The sequence below is a fragment of the Sylvia atricapilla genome, chromosome 16 (genome assembly GCF_009819655.1).
Source record: "Sylvia atricapilla isolate bSylAtr1 chromosome 16, bSylAtr1.pri, whole genome shotgun sequence".
NCBI classification, from domain to species: domain Eukaryota; kingdom Metazoa; phylum Chordata; class Aves; order Passeriformes; family Sylviidae; genus Sylvia; species Sylvia atricapilla.
The window spans coordinates 7,116,888-7,130,963 of NC_089155.1; the positions used below are offsets into that span (position 1 = coordinate 7,116,888).

General features: G+C 58.0%; 1 protein-coding gene across 1 annotated transcript; it reads right to left on the reverse strand.

Moving 5' to 3' along the window:
- Positions 1 to 610: 610 nt before the first annotated feature.
- On the reverse strand, positions 611 to 13,724 carry TGM2 (transglutaminase 2). The gene is made up of 13 exons (XM_066330700.1): positions 13,540 to 13,724; positions 10,950 to 11,129; positions 8,565 to 8,807; positions 7,420 to 7,538; positions 6,515 to 6,643; positions 5,879 to 6,059; positions 4,805 to 4,940; positions 4,585 to 4,688; positions 4,223 to 4,462; positions 3,799 to 4,071; positions 2,046 to 2,206; positions 1,687 to 1,823; positions 611 to 1,390 (listed from the first exon to the last, which is right to left on the reverse strand). The coding sequence occupies exons 1-13, from the start codon at positions 13,547 to 13,549 to the stop codon at positions 1,234 to 1,236; spliced, it is 2,070 nt and encodes a 689-aa protein (XP_066186797.1). The 5' UTR covers positions 13,550 to 13,724; the 3' UTR covers positions 611 to 1,233.
- Between the last annotated feature and the right edge of the window lie 352 nt (positions 13,725 to 14,076).

A 14,076-nucleotide genomic window follows, 5' to 3' on the forward strand; every position in this document is an offset into this window, starting at 1 on the left:
GTCCTGGGCCTGTGTGACCCCTCTGCTGGGGCTGTGGTGACTGTGAGACCCTCAGTCAGACACCACCAGCTCTCTAATGGTTTCTGTAGTGTTTGTTTATGGAAGCAGGGAGGCTCCCACCCTGCTTGTGGAAAGCATGTGGAAGCATTCTGGCATGGAAAGTGTTTCTCTTCAGCAGAGCCTTGACCCTGGTTGCAGGTGTGAGACAAATCCCCACTCTCCTCCCGCATCCCTGTGCAGCATCTAGTTACCCTTCACCTGCCCCAGCCTGGGTGTGCAGCCCTGCCAAGAGCCTGGGTGTGCAAGACCTGTTGGTTTGATTACTTGTAGTGCTCTCTCTCCAGTTCTCGGAGCACAGTATGGAACAATTCCTGACAAGGGAGAATTTACCCAGGGAAGTGTTTTGGGGGCTGAGTGTAGAGCACCCTGAGAACACCAGACCAGGCTGATTTGGGGCAAAGGGGGTGGCCAGTATGAGGCCAATGTGGCTGCAGTGCCAGCCTGAGTGCTGGGCTGGGAGAACTCACCCCCCCCATCCACATGGATGCTGGGCAAGGAGTTGCCAGACCCTGCCATGGGGAGAGGAAGGGCAAGAAGAGCCAGGTCTGGCTTTTAAAGTGAAAAATAGAGTTTTTATTCAGTGTTTGCATAGTTGATTCATATCAAGGTAACATCCCACCCCTCCCTGCAGTGTCTGCAGTGCCAGGACGGTTATCGAAGCCAATGCCTGGCTGTAACCAAGCAGGTTATTTGCAGTATGTATTTATAGATTTGTTTTACAGGTATATAGTGCATAGATAGCTTTGTGCTCACAGTATAAAACCTCTCTCTCTATGGAGCTGCAGTCAGAGGATGGTGACAGCAGGGGCTGGAGGGGTCATTCTGCTGCTGCCTCTATGAAACGGGCTCTGTGGGCTGGGGCTCCAGCAATGCACAGAAGAGGGGTCTGGCACGGGGGCCCCGCTGTGCCCAGTGCTGAGGGACAGGCAGGACAGGGATATTTCCACCCCACAGGGTGAGAGAACAGCAGTGAAAGGAGCAGCTGCCACAGCAGCCCCCAGACCTCACCAGCCCCTTTATCCTGTCTGTGCTCCCGGGGAGGAGCACGGCATCACTGCCGCCGTGTCGGGGTCAGGCTGGGCTCTGGCATCGCCCTTCTGGGACCATCTTGGGCTAAAGCAGGTGGGGGGCCAGCGAGGCAGGGTTTCTGCAGCTGGGGGCCATGGTAGCTGCTCACATGGGCTGGGGTGCGATGATGACGTTGCGGTAGCCCTTGACCCCCGCCAGCTGGTCACTCTCAAAGTCCACCATCAGCTTCTGTAGCCCGGACAGCCGCGGCATCAGGTCCATCCGGAATTTGGCCTCTGCCTGGGGCTCCAGTGGCTCCTCACTGTGGGAGGGCAAGGAGTCATTGTGGCCTGTCACCCTCAGAGCTCCTTGTCACCCTCCCAGGGCCCATGGTGCTGCGGGACAGTGCTGGGACTTTGGCAAGCAAAGACTTCTGTGGGTGGCCAAACCCCTTCCCCAGAAAGGTGTAGGGCAGGGATACCCTGAGTCCACAGGGACCAGCACAGCCCTGGCTCCAGCTGTGCCCCATTACTGCCCTCCCTGGGGGCTCCAGACACAGAAATCCACCCCCACACCACTCCCAACATCCCAGCCAGGTGAAAGGGGAAAAGGTCTTACAGCTCCTTGACCAACTGCCCCTCGGTGAGGCCAGTGCCCTCCACCACGAACACGCAGCCGTTCAGAGGCACTGCGAGGGGGTTCACCAGGCTGATCTCTGCCACCAGCTTCCGATTCTGCATTGGCTCTCCTAAAACCTGCAAGTAGGAGAGGTTGGACCCCAAGCACCACCGATCCTGGGGCCATGGTGCTTCCCCTGCCCTGGGGCTCGGGCAGGACCTTAGGGATGCAGGTCCCAGGGGATGCAGCCCTGCTCAGTGAAGCAGGACCTGCTGCCCAAGCCCCAGGGGTAACCCCCCAGATGATCACAGCAACTCATTCCCCTCAAACCCACCTGGGATGGGACATTGGACCCTTACCCTGATTTTGATCGGTGGATTCTCAATATAAATGTCCCTGACAGCCACGATGACGTCACCGGTCTGGTGATCATTCAGGAGAGCCACCACTTTAATGAGGTTGTCCTGGGTCAGTTTGTCCCTGTACTCTTCGTACAGGATGCGCAGGGGCACCCTCTTCTCTGGAAGGGGAAGCAGAGAGGGGTTCAGCACCCACAGCATCTCCAGCCAGAACCCACAGTCCTGCACTGACACCCAGCTGCTGCTGGCATGGTTTGGGCTCCCCAGGAGCTTCTCCAGGTGCCTTGCAGGGACTGGGGACCTGGGGCTCCTGCAGGGCTGAGGTTCCAATGCTGAGTGCCAGAAAGGATGTTCAGGGTGTGGGGATGGGAAGGAGCCATGTCCTAGGGCTAGACTCCAGGGTCATGCCTACACCAGGGGTCCAGGGTGCCAGCCCTTGGCAGCCAGTGTGGGCACTGGGAGGCAGCCTGGTCCTTGGCAGCTGTGCTCACTCAGCCCTCAGCACTGTTTATCTTGGACTTAAACACTGTTTAAGTCCTTCAGGGATGGGGCTGTCCAGGGGGGAAGGAGACTGAAAGCAACCAACTGCAGAACTGCCTGGTAAAAGGAGCCCAGGGTGCCTGTGACCATGACTTCAAATCTTGTCTCGTGAATGGAGCCTGACATCAGCCGAGACTGTGGGAAGAGTAACCAGCCTGGCTTCCCACACTGACACAAAGTGCTGGGGTGCCCTAAAGAATGCAATCTGGGAAGTCCTGGGGTCTGTATTTTCAGGCAGGAGCTGAGGGTAGAAGTTTCAAGAGCTCATAATAAATGTTTCAGAAAAAATAGTGTTGGATTAACTTTTGCACAGGAATGTTAAGTACCCCAAAGGCCACAGAGCTCCTCTAGCAGGATGAGTACGTGTCTCCACACCCACATCCAGCCCTGCAAAAGGCTCCAAGTACCTGCCGGTGCTTCTGCCAGCATGAGCAGAGGCACATCCCTCTTCCCTCCATGGTGGCAAGAGCCAGCACATTCCTCATTCCTGTAAAGCAGCTCAACACTTGGCAGAGCGCCGAGTGCTGCGTTTACAAGAGGGCTGGTGAGGAGCAGGGCTCAGTGCAGGGTAAACATCAGGCTGTTCCAGGACAGCAGATGTGTGGCCTTTCCAAGCCCTGAAGGGTCTCTGCAAACTCACGTAAACCCAAAATCATGTTTAATGACCAGATGATGATGTTCACGTGTGACAAGGGTGAGGGAGGTTCGGGGTCTGTGCCAGGACAGCGCTGCAGCCAAACGCCCACCCAAGGAGACACCGAGAGCTTCAGGTGCTGCTGGCCAGGAAACCCAGAGCTTCTCACTTCCTCCAGCCTGGGACCACGCACTCAGGGCTGAGCTGGGCCAGTTCTGCCCTCTCTGGTGTGGGAGGATCTGAGCAGAGCGCCCAGCCTACCCCAAAGACTGAGGGAAAGCAGGAGCGATGCAGACAAGTGCCACAGAGTGCCTGGGACACCTAGGGATGGCAGCCTGGGTGTGCCCAGCTCAGTCCCTTGGCATAACAGCTGTAGCAGCAGTGGCTTGTCCAGCTCCAAATGCATTTCCAGCCACTGCCTGAGCAATTTCCTCATCCTCTCACAAAGATTCAAAATCCACAGTGGTACTTAACTAAGAGGATGCCCCAGTGTGGCATTGCCTACTGAGCAGCTGAACACAGGCTGACCTGCCCCCAGCCCTGGTGAAGCATCTCCTTCACCATCAGTGGGTCTCTTACCTGCCCTGGGCTCAATGTCGATGTCGACTGGGTCCGTGAGGCCACACTGGGGCCCGAGGGTGCCGTTGTGGCTGGTGGCACGGGCGCACAGTGTCACCCTGCAGACACGCTCCTCGTCTGTGTTGTTTTTGACAACGGCAAAGACATCGAAGTCGCTGCCCTTGTTTGCACCCTCTGACACCTTGATCCTGAGGTGCAGCCCCTCATCTTCCTCCCCGACGGACTTCTTCTGATGCTCTGCCTTCTCAAACACTGCCCGCTCCTCATCAGACCCTGCGGTGCACAAAATCCCTGTGATTCCCTGGAGTACGGGGAGGGCCTGGTCAGGGCTGTTCTGCCCGAAGCCCTGGAGCTCTCCTGCTGCAGTTGTTTCCCAGAAGCAACATCCCTCCCTGGACATCTCTGCCCCTGAAATCCCCCATACCCTCCGGGTATTTGTAGTTGTGGGTGATGTCCTCGCGGCTGTCCCTGCCGACGCTCTTGGTGCTGATGTACTTCCCCACGTCTGAGGATCGGATGCTCTGCTTCTGCATCCCGTCTCCCTGCACCACCCAGTACACCACGTCGGCGTTCACCTCCGCGAAGATGAAGGGGATGTCGTACTTGAGCAGCATGTCACCCTCTTTGATGGCTTTGACGGGGGCTGGCCCGCAGCAATAAACTCCTGCACGGAGTAGAGCCACTGTCACCACTCCAGGGTTCAGCCACAAGGGGTGGCTGTGGTGGGGCGACCCAGCCGTGTCAGGGGGTGAGGTGGATGGAGCTTCCGTGTGGAGCACGTTCTACCTTCACTCTTCTCCTGAGGCGTCGGGTCCAGCACCTGCCACCCATCATAGCCAGCTGCCAGGTCTGGGCGGGCCATCCACGACTCCACCCAGCAGTGGAAGTTCCTGCAAGGGAAACCGGCATGTAGAAGTCTCAGCCTCCCCCAGCACCTGCCAGGCTCTGAGGATGGGGCAGAAGTAGCCCAGGGCTGGGCAGGCTGAGGTCCTGCTGTGCTGCTCACCAGATCTTGTCCCAGGAGTATCTCTCCTGCTCGCCCTTCTCGTTGATGTAGCGGTCGATGGTCAGGTTGGCATTTGTGTCATGGGCTGAGTTGTAGTTGGTCACCACCCGGCTGGGGATTCCCAGGCACCGCATGACTGCAGGGAGCGGGGCAGGGTGAGACAGGGGCCCAGATTTGCACCACTCTCATCCCACGGAGCCCCAGGTTTGTACAGCTCATGTCCCACTGAGCCCCAGGTTTGAACAACTCCTGCCCTTTCCTTCGCCTGTGAAAGGGGTGCCTGGGGACTTCTGGGATCCCCAGGAGAAGCCAGTTCCCACATCCACAGCACACAGGCAAGCTGGGTGGCACCTGACTGACAGGTTTGATATTGCAGAAAGAAAAAAGGCACAAAAAGCGTCTGCAAGAGCTTTGGAGGTAGAGTGTGGGCAGCCGTGCTGAACCCCGGATTTCATCTCCCAGCTGTCTTTGACTGTGCAGGGAGCTCCCCAGGGAGCAAGGAGGCAGTTACAGTGCTTCAAAGGAAGGCTATAAACCTCTGCGAGTTGCTGAAAATCCACTTTAGTTTTCTGCTATTTCTCTCCTCTAAAAAGGGTCTCGTCTGTCTGTGACACATCAGTGCTCTCACAGGCAGTGTTTTTCTCGGGGCGAAGCTGCACGAGCATATGTGAGTGTTTCCCAGCAGCAGCAAGTCTGGAATTGTTCTCTTCTTTTCCCCCAGGCTGATTGCCCTGGTGGCCATGACATTATTTTGATCTTAGTGGATTCGTGACTTTATTGCAAACTTGGCTTTAAAGCCACTTCCTTCACTCTGGCCTGCCTCAGTCCCTCCCTTGCTGCCTGGCTGGGGAGGCAGTGCTGATTGAAAAACCAGAGCCCTTTTCTATAATTTTACCCCTCTATTTCCTGACAAACTAGAGTAACAGAGAGCTAATTGCAAAGGAATCATTGCAGGCTGATTACAGCTCTTCCCTCTGGATGCAGAACCTGGAGTGGATGGAGGGTGGGGGCCGGGCTGGGAGATGGGTGACCCTGTCCTGTGGAGAAGGGGAGACCAGAGGCATTTGCTCTCACCAGTGCACGCCACAGCAGCAAAGACCCAGCACTGGCCATACTTGACTGGCTGGCACCCAAACTTCTTCCATCTCTTGAGAATATCCACGCTCCCAATCCAGGCCATGGGGCTCATCCCATCCTCGTAGCGGTTGTCCCACCGCCCAAAGAGCACCCCATGGTCTTCATCATTACAGTTCACCTGTGGCAGGAGAAAAGGGGAAGGATTGAGGGGCAGGAACAGGCTGGGGAGGGAGGGAAAGAGCCTTTGCCCCATTCGTATGCACTGTCACCCACATTAATATCCTGTATCCATGCAAGAGCTCACTGGGATACAGGTGGACATGGTGCTAATTAGGGATGAATTTTAGAAACACATCCTCCTGCCTGGGGAATTTGGGAGTGGTTATCCCAAAGCTGCTCCTGGAATGATCTGTGCCTATCCCTGCTATTTGTTTCCTCTAAAAAAGCTCTTATACATATAAGAGCAGGAACAGAGAAAGGATGTAGAAGAGAGAGGAAACACCCCAGAGCAGGAAAATTGTGTAACTGAGGGGGGTGGCAGATCCTGTCTGCCACAGCTGTAGCTGGGGGGTGTTTGCACCCCAGGGAATGTGGGATGCTGGGGACACCCTGCCAGCTGCACCCCAGACTCACCATGGCGCTCACCACCCTGCCAATGTACACGGGGTCATTGCGGCGGGAGCAGTCCCGGTTCTGATCCCTCAGGTGCTTGGGGTTTATGTCCAGCATGTTGAGGCAGATGGCCAAGATGTCATCCTCGAACTGGTGGAGAGCGGGGAGAAAAGGTTGTGTGAGGTCCCCACATGGCCTCTGCCACCTCTGTCCTCCCTCTCTGGCTCACTGTGATGCCCCTGCCGGCAGAACTGCTGCGTACAGGGCTCACACCTCCTCAGGCTCCCCACCCCTGCCAGCATCTGCTGAGTGACGTTCCCACTGTTCCCACTCAGCCTGTGAAGCCTGTGGGTGACCTCCTGCCTACGTACTGGAGCTGGATCTGGTTTCCTCCAACCGTGCTGGGGTCAGGGCATGGACGTGACCTCCGGGAAAATCTATTTCTCATCACGGCTGAGTCACAGCCCTTCCTTGAATTGAGGTGCAGATCCTGTGGAGGTCATGGGCACCCCCACTGCTGCGGGCCCCCAGCCCTTTGTCCAGGAAGGGTGGCTGAGCAACCCCTGTGCCCCGAGGGTGGGTGCAGCTCAGGGTGCGAGCACTGCCTTATCCGCACCCCTGGCACAGTGCCCAGGAATGCCTTATCAGGCACCGCCTCCTGGCACAGCAGGGCCACCCAGATTAGGGACACATGGCCGTGGGGCCCCCAGGAGCTGTGGGGAAACACTCCCCTTGCCTCGCCATGCTTTGAAGTCAGCGCATTCCATCTCGGAAATGAGATTCCGGTTTCTTTGACCCAAGGTGCTGACAGCGTTTGGGGTGCATGTCTGTGAGAGGCACACACATGGCACCAGTCCCTGTGTCCTGCAGCATCAGAGCTGCACAGCCAGGGGTCCCAAGGGTCCCAGGGGACCTTGCCCACTCACCTGGCCAAAGTTCCAGGGGATGGAGAAGATGTAATCAGAGGTGCCCTGGTAGATAAGGCCGTGCTGGGACAGGACGTACTCACGTCGCTCATTCTCGTCACGCATGAAAACCGTGTCCTCTGTGGGGACAGCAAGTGATGGGGACAGGGCTCTGCCCTGCACAACCAGCTTCCCGACCCCTCCCTGTGGATTGATCCAGTGGGAAATGAGGCACGAGGGGCTGGAACTGCTCATGCCTTAAACCAGCTGCTGGGGCGTTTCAGCCCAGGTTGATTTAAACTGATGGGAAAATTTCAGCGGGTCTGTGGTTTGCTTTTCATTCTTTCTCATGTCTCTGTCTTTCCTCCCTTTTATTTAATGGAGATGGATCTCCTCTCAGGAGGGGACACCTCCCAGGGGGTGCAGCGAGCAGTGGGAGTGGGTGTGCTGGCTCAGCACAGCCAAAGCCATTTCACTCACAGCAGCTACTGCTGTGGAAATCAACATTTACTGGAAATGTTTGCAGAAGGAAACCCCAGACATCCACCCCCAGTGCTCAGCACAGCCCTCGTTGAGCAGAGCTTCCTATGTCCCCTTATCTCAACAGATCCAGCGTGGGACATTTCAGATCCAGGAAATCAGCCAGTCCAGGAGCAGGGGAAGGACAAGGAGAGAGGAAAATCCCAGGGCTGTTGAACCTTACAGCACTGAATCGAACCTCCCCTCTGGGTCTGGCTGCCCAAATTTCACCAGGACAGTGAAATCCATGTCGCTGAGTCCACAGCTGGGTGCCTGGGTGAGGAGGGGTGAGAATGGGCCTCATGGGGGCAATTAGGGACAACTGAGGGCAAGTAGGGACATTTAGAGGCTTTTCCCCTGTCTCCTGCCTGGCCAGGAGCTGGTGCCAGGGACAGCACCACTGTGGTGAGCTGCCATAGGCACTGTGTGGTGGAGGCAGCCTGGACAGGCCATTGGGTGTTTGGGGTGGTGGCAAAGGGGCTGTGTGTGTTGTAGGGTGGGGATGCTGCTTTTGGCTTGGATCTACTGCAGGGATTGCGTGGAGATGGAAGCAAAGTGAGGCTTTCTGCTTAAAACTGTGTTCAGACCAGCATTTTGTGTTTCCCTGAGCCTCGGAATCCCTGGGCTCAGAGAGGTGAAAGCCTCACCTGGGTGCCAGGGGTTGAAGAGCAGGACGAAGTCCCCGAGTTGGTAGCTGGAGCCCTGGTACTCAGTGCAGGCCTCCAGGGTCATGCTGTAGCGGCCGACACGAGCGTTGGGTGGGGAGCAGAGTGAGACAGAGAGGGACTCCCCATCCTGCTGCTGCATCACAGCACTCCAGCACGATTCCTCTGGGCAGTCAGTCATGACAAAGTGGGAGCTGGTTCCTGATGTCTCACTGGGGCAGGGCCCTGTCAAGAAACAGTAGGTCAGTTCTCCCAGTGCTCCAGAGTCCCTGGGAGCCCCATGCCATGGAGGCTGCACCAAGGGGAGCTGCTCCCCCCCAGACCTGCAGGGAGCTGCCTGGATCTTGGCTGTCACAGTCTGGGAACATTCACCATGTAGTCTGTCAGGTACTGAGGGCACAGAGTAGCCCAGCTTCTGGGACCTCAGGCGTGTCTCTCACTGTTTGGGAAGGGGCAGACTAGCCATGGGAGAGGCCAGCAGAGCACAGGGGTACTTGCCCAGCTGCTCACCCGAGTGCCAGGTCTCTGTTCTCAGATGCACCCACTCCTGCCTCTCCTCCAAGGAGCCCTGTCGAGTCCCTGCACCCATGGCATGGGGGTTGGCAGAGCCCAGCCATGAAACCCCGAGCCCCTTCACTGGGTGCCCCAGTCCTGTGTGCAGCCTCAGGCGTTGCTGCAAACATCCCAGCATTAGGGATGACCTCAGTGGCCAAAGCGCCGAGCCTGGGACACTGTGATCCTTGCTGGCCCCTCCAAGCTGCAGCCACGGCCAAGCCACCTGCACGGAGCCAGCTCCAGACCCGCTCCCGGAGCGGTGACGCCCAGCCCGGCCCTGCGGCTCCCTGGCCGTGCAGTGCCTGGCCCGCAGCCCAGGCTGTGGTGCCACTGCTGTCCCCTCTCCCTGCCGGAGCACAGCCCTGCCGGGTCCCCCGCCAGCCCTCGCCTACAGGCAGTCACCAAAAATACTCGTGAACTCATGGAAGTGACACAGTTTCTCCTCTCGGGCAGGCTGGGCTGAGTTCACGGAGTCCTTTGGGCAAGAAGCCAGCCCGGCGCTGCTGTAGGCTGGGCAGACACGGGAGCCTGTCTCCTCCTCCTCCTCCTCCTCCTCCTGCCTCCACAGCCCACAACATCCCCCTGGACTCTGGCACCTGAACCAACACGGTTGGTTCAAACCGTGCAAAACCAGCACTATTTTCACTCCATTCTTCCTTCCCTCTTTCTTGTGGGAGGCGGCAGATACCTCGGTGGCTTTGCTGTCCCGGGATGGAGGGACAAGTCTGCCAATCCTTGCCTTGACCGGTCCGGCCCCGGTGAGGAATGTGCTGGGGCCACTGCTCGTGGGGCGGCATTGCCACGTGCCTCTGCGAGCACCAAAGCACCTTTGCCCTCTTTCTGCAACCCTGGGGCCGGACTCCAGCCCGGAGGAGCCTCTGCCAAGCTGTGCCTTGGCTTGGGAGGCTGTGCCTGTGGCTACTCCTCCTGCAAAACCAGCCCGGGACTGCCTGGCTGTACTGTGGCCTGGAGAAAGGCAGGGCTGGCAATGGTGGGCAGCTCCCCTGGGGCTGGCAGGGCACCGAGGGAGCTGCTGGTTTAGAGCAAAGCTGGGAGCTGCTGAGTTTTGTTTTGTCACCAGAGCTTTTGGGATGGAAAAAGGAGAGTTTTACTCCGCGAGGAAACTTGGGTGCAGTTTTACTTTGAATTCTGGCCGGGTTGACTCAGCATGGTGCTTCAGCCCTAAAATAACTCTTGCCTGAGAAATAGTTTCCTCTCCCTTTGCTCTGAGCTGGCGGGGCTGAGCCCAGCCCCGGGTGTGAGCGCAGCAGCCCAGCCCCGGTCCGGCCCGGGGGGCTGCTCTGGGGGATCTCCGTGGGAATTTCCTTTCTCCGGTGTTTGTGTTTCCTGAGCACACCCCGATCCGGGTGGTCCGAGAGACAGCGGGGCTGGGTGGAATGGCCATCGGCAGAAATGCTGTGATACCTCTGGCTGAAAAGATACACTGTGCTGGTGTTTCTCAAAGGGCCACAGCCAAGGTACTTGCTGGTGAGCTGGCAGCTCCGGCATGCCCTTAGTCTGGCTCGGCCCTGGGAGGAGGAGGAGGGGGAGGAGGTGATGATGCCGGTGGCTTTTTGTTTGATTTCTTTATCACTTCTCTCTCGCTCTCATTAAGGAGATGAATTTCTACCTTTTATTCTTGTTTTGATATAAAAGCTGTGCACAGCACCAGCCTCTGCCAGGTGAGGAACAGGGGCTGTGTGGCATGGGGCAGGTGCAGTGGCACAGAGCACAGGTGAGCCCTGGGGCAGGGGCACAGGGTGGTGACACCTACACAGCCCTCCCTCGCGACACAAACGTGGCGACACTCACCCGTCTCGACGTTGAAGGAGAGTTTGTCCACGCCCTCCTCGTAGCCGCGGCCCGAGAAGCGCAGGGTGATGGAGAAGGGCTGCCCCCGCCGCACCACCAGCTCCTTGCAGCCCATGTCCGCCGTCCGGTGCTCCCGCCCATTGCGGTCGCAGTGCAGGTCCCACGTCTCCAGCACCAGATCTGCAAAGGCAGCGGCAGGTACAGCTCTGACCCTGGGACCACATCACGCAGTCCGGACCCCTGGGAAGCAGGGGTGGCTGTAGCCCATCCCGAGCCCTGGTTTGGGACCGTGGTGAGGGGTCTGAGACTCCCCCACCCACACTGCCCTGTGCTCCCACTGTGCTTCTCTAGGAGGGCACAGTGATCATGCCAGGCTCTGAGCATCCTTCCAGGAGTGCTCTGAGGGCCAGGCTCCCGTTGTGTGCTGTGACAAGGGCACAGCTTTGGCAGCCAAACTCACAGCGACATTTTGCCCTCCCGATCCAGCTCTATGCTGTGTTGTGCCATGGAGCTGCCTCCGTAGTATCACATGTGGTATCACATGTGGTATCTCTGTGGTATCACATGTGCTGCCAGAGCTGTGCCAGCCTGTGTCTCACAGCACCCAGCAGCAGAGCAAAGCCCAGCACTCAGCTCAGCTCTCAGGGGCCCTTTCACTGGCCCTGCTGTCTGTGTGCCCCCACCCCAACACGTGCTGCTGAGTGAGCCCAGGAATGTCCAGGGTGTTCCTGTGCCTCAGCCAGGCCTCCAGCATCTTCACTGTGCTGTGGCTGCTGACAAGTTGGTGAGAGCAAGTGTAGATTCAGTGACAGAGGGTATCTGATGCCCCAGACACATGCAGGCTGCTCTGCTCTGCTCTGCTCGCAGCCCAGGCAGGGCTGTGTGCTGGAACAACATCAGCCACATCCCTGCCACCCTGGGCACTGTGCTGGAGCGATGAGACATCATTCATCATCACTGGAGCCCACTGATCCCTGACGGCTCTGCAGTGACGTATTAATCACCAGAATAAGCAAAAGCATTCTGTGCAGGAGAGGACATGGCAAGCTCAGTGCCAGAGAGGGACTGAGTAGATCAGTGGGCAGTACTCAGCTTGCTGCCCCATGCCATGGCTCTCTGAGGCCATGCCCTTCCTAGTACCAGCTCTGGTAGTCACCAAGGCCTCCTTGGACCACTGCCAAATGGAAACAGCAGCCCACGAGGTCACCATTCCCAGAGCTAAATGAAAACCTTGCTCCTGGCTCTCTGGGCAAGGTGACTCTGCCGTATGGGCCCAGTGGAGGGCAGTGGGCTTGTCACTGTCCCCACCACAATGTGAGAGCTGCTTGAACAGTCCATAACTAAGGGCCATGGGACTGTGAAGTGGGGACAGAGCACAGACAAGCCCTTTCCCTCCCTGCCTCCCCCTCTGTGAGCAGCACAGCCCCGTGCTACGGAACACGGACTGTATAAGTGGAATCTCGTGGTTGATATGAAGCCAAACTTGCTGACAGTGTGTTCAGAAAGCAGGACCAGGGCTCCTCCTTGTCCCAGTCAACCTGAGGTTTTCATCCTCATCAGGTTTAGCAAAAAGCCAGATTTCTTAAAGCACAAGTGCCTCTATCCAAACCAGTGGGTGCCAGCAGATGGGTGGGAAGGGGGCTGCAGGTGCTGCAAGCATCCTGGGCACTCAGGAGCAGGAGCTGCCCAGTGTGTTTGGGACGGGAGGACACAGTGTTAAGCTGTGCCAGGGGAAATTTAGGCTGGACATTAGGAAAAAATTCTTCACAGAAAGAGTGATTGGGCTCTAGAATGTGCTGCCCAGAGACATGGTGGAACCAGTGTCCCTGGAGGTATTTAAAAAAAGACTGGATGTGGCACTTAGTGCCAGAGTCTATCTGATAAGGTGGTGCTAGGTCATAGGTTGGACTTGATGCTCTCAAGGTGTTTTCCAACCTAGTTAATTCTGTGATTCTGCAGCGGCTCAGCTCTGTGTCTGTGTGAGTGTCTGACCCGAGGGACCTGCGTTGGTATTGCTACAGCAGTGCTGGGAGCCAGGACAGCCTGAGGCACTGTGGCACAGCGGGGCAGAGTGATGCCGTCTCACCCAGCGGGCTGTGTGCCCGTGGGAACCACACAGACCCATTTCCTGGGGCTTTGGGGACAGCTGTGTGGGAGGTGGGGTCGTCTCTACCCTGAAGAACCAAGAGTGCAGGCTTCCCGAAGCCCAGAAGCCCTTTTTCTGTCTGAGCCTCCTGAAATCCCCTCACCCTGCCAGGACGTGGGCACACGCTCCCGGCCCAGCTGTCCACCCTCCTCTACCGGGAAAGCTTTAAATAGCACCAGACTTCATCCTACGGGAGGAGAGAGTCGGGAGGGAGGGAAGGGCACAGACCTGCGTGAACCCCGCACGGACCCTGCTGCCTTGTTATCGCCCTTCTGCTTTAGTCTTTCCCGTTCCCCATCGCCCCTGAGTTCGGCTGAGGGTCAGGGACCGGCTGTAGCCCCAGGCGAGCAGGGAGCGGCTCAGAGGCTCTAGGGCGGCCGGTCGGGGCTTCCCGCGGAGCGGGACCGAGCCCGGCACCTGCGGGGGTTCGTGCGGCGCTCCTACCTTCGGCCATGCTGCTGGGCGGTGTGAGTGCTGCCGGTGCCGCCGCCTGTGCCCGTCCCGGTACCTGTCCCGGTCCCGCCGGCAGTGCTGTCGGTGCCGATGCCGCTCCTTGAGGAGCTCCGGATGCCGGGGGAGCTGCCCCTCACCTCCCGCTGTCCGGCCCCACCGCCCGTCCCATTTATCCCGCCCGTCCCCCGCGCATTCCCCCCCCGCCCCGCCGCAGTAGGGCCGGCGGAGGGAAGAAAGGGAAAACAGTTTCCAGGAAACGGGCGGCTTTAGGTCCCACCTATTAAAAACAACTACATAAAAGAAAAAAAAAAAAAAAAAAAAAAACAAAAACAAAAAAAAAAACCAACAGCAAGTCCCAGGGTCCCCCGGATTGTCCCCACCGGAGTCTCCCGGGACCCCAGAGCCCCCGGGTAGGAGATGGCCCTCTGCCGATCAAGAGGAGGGGAGAACAAGGGGGCGGAGAGGGGCTGCGCTGCTTTCAGCGAAGTGCCAGGACTCGGGACTGTTTTCTCCTTATAAAGTTGTCTC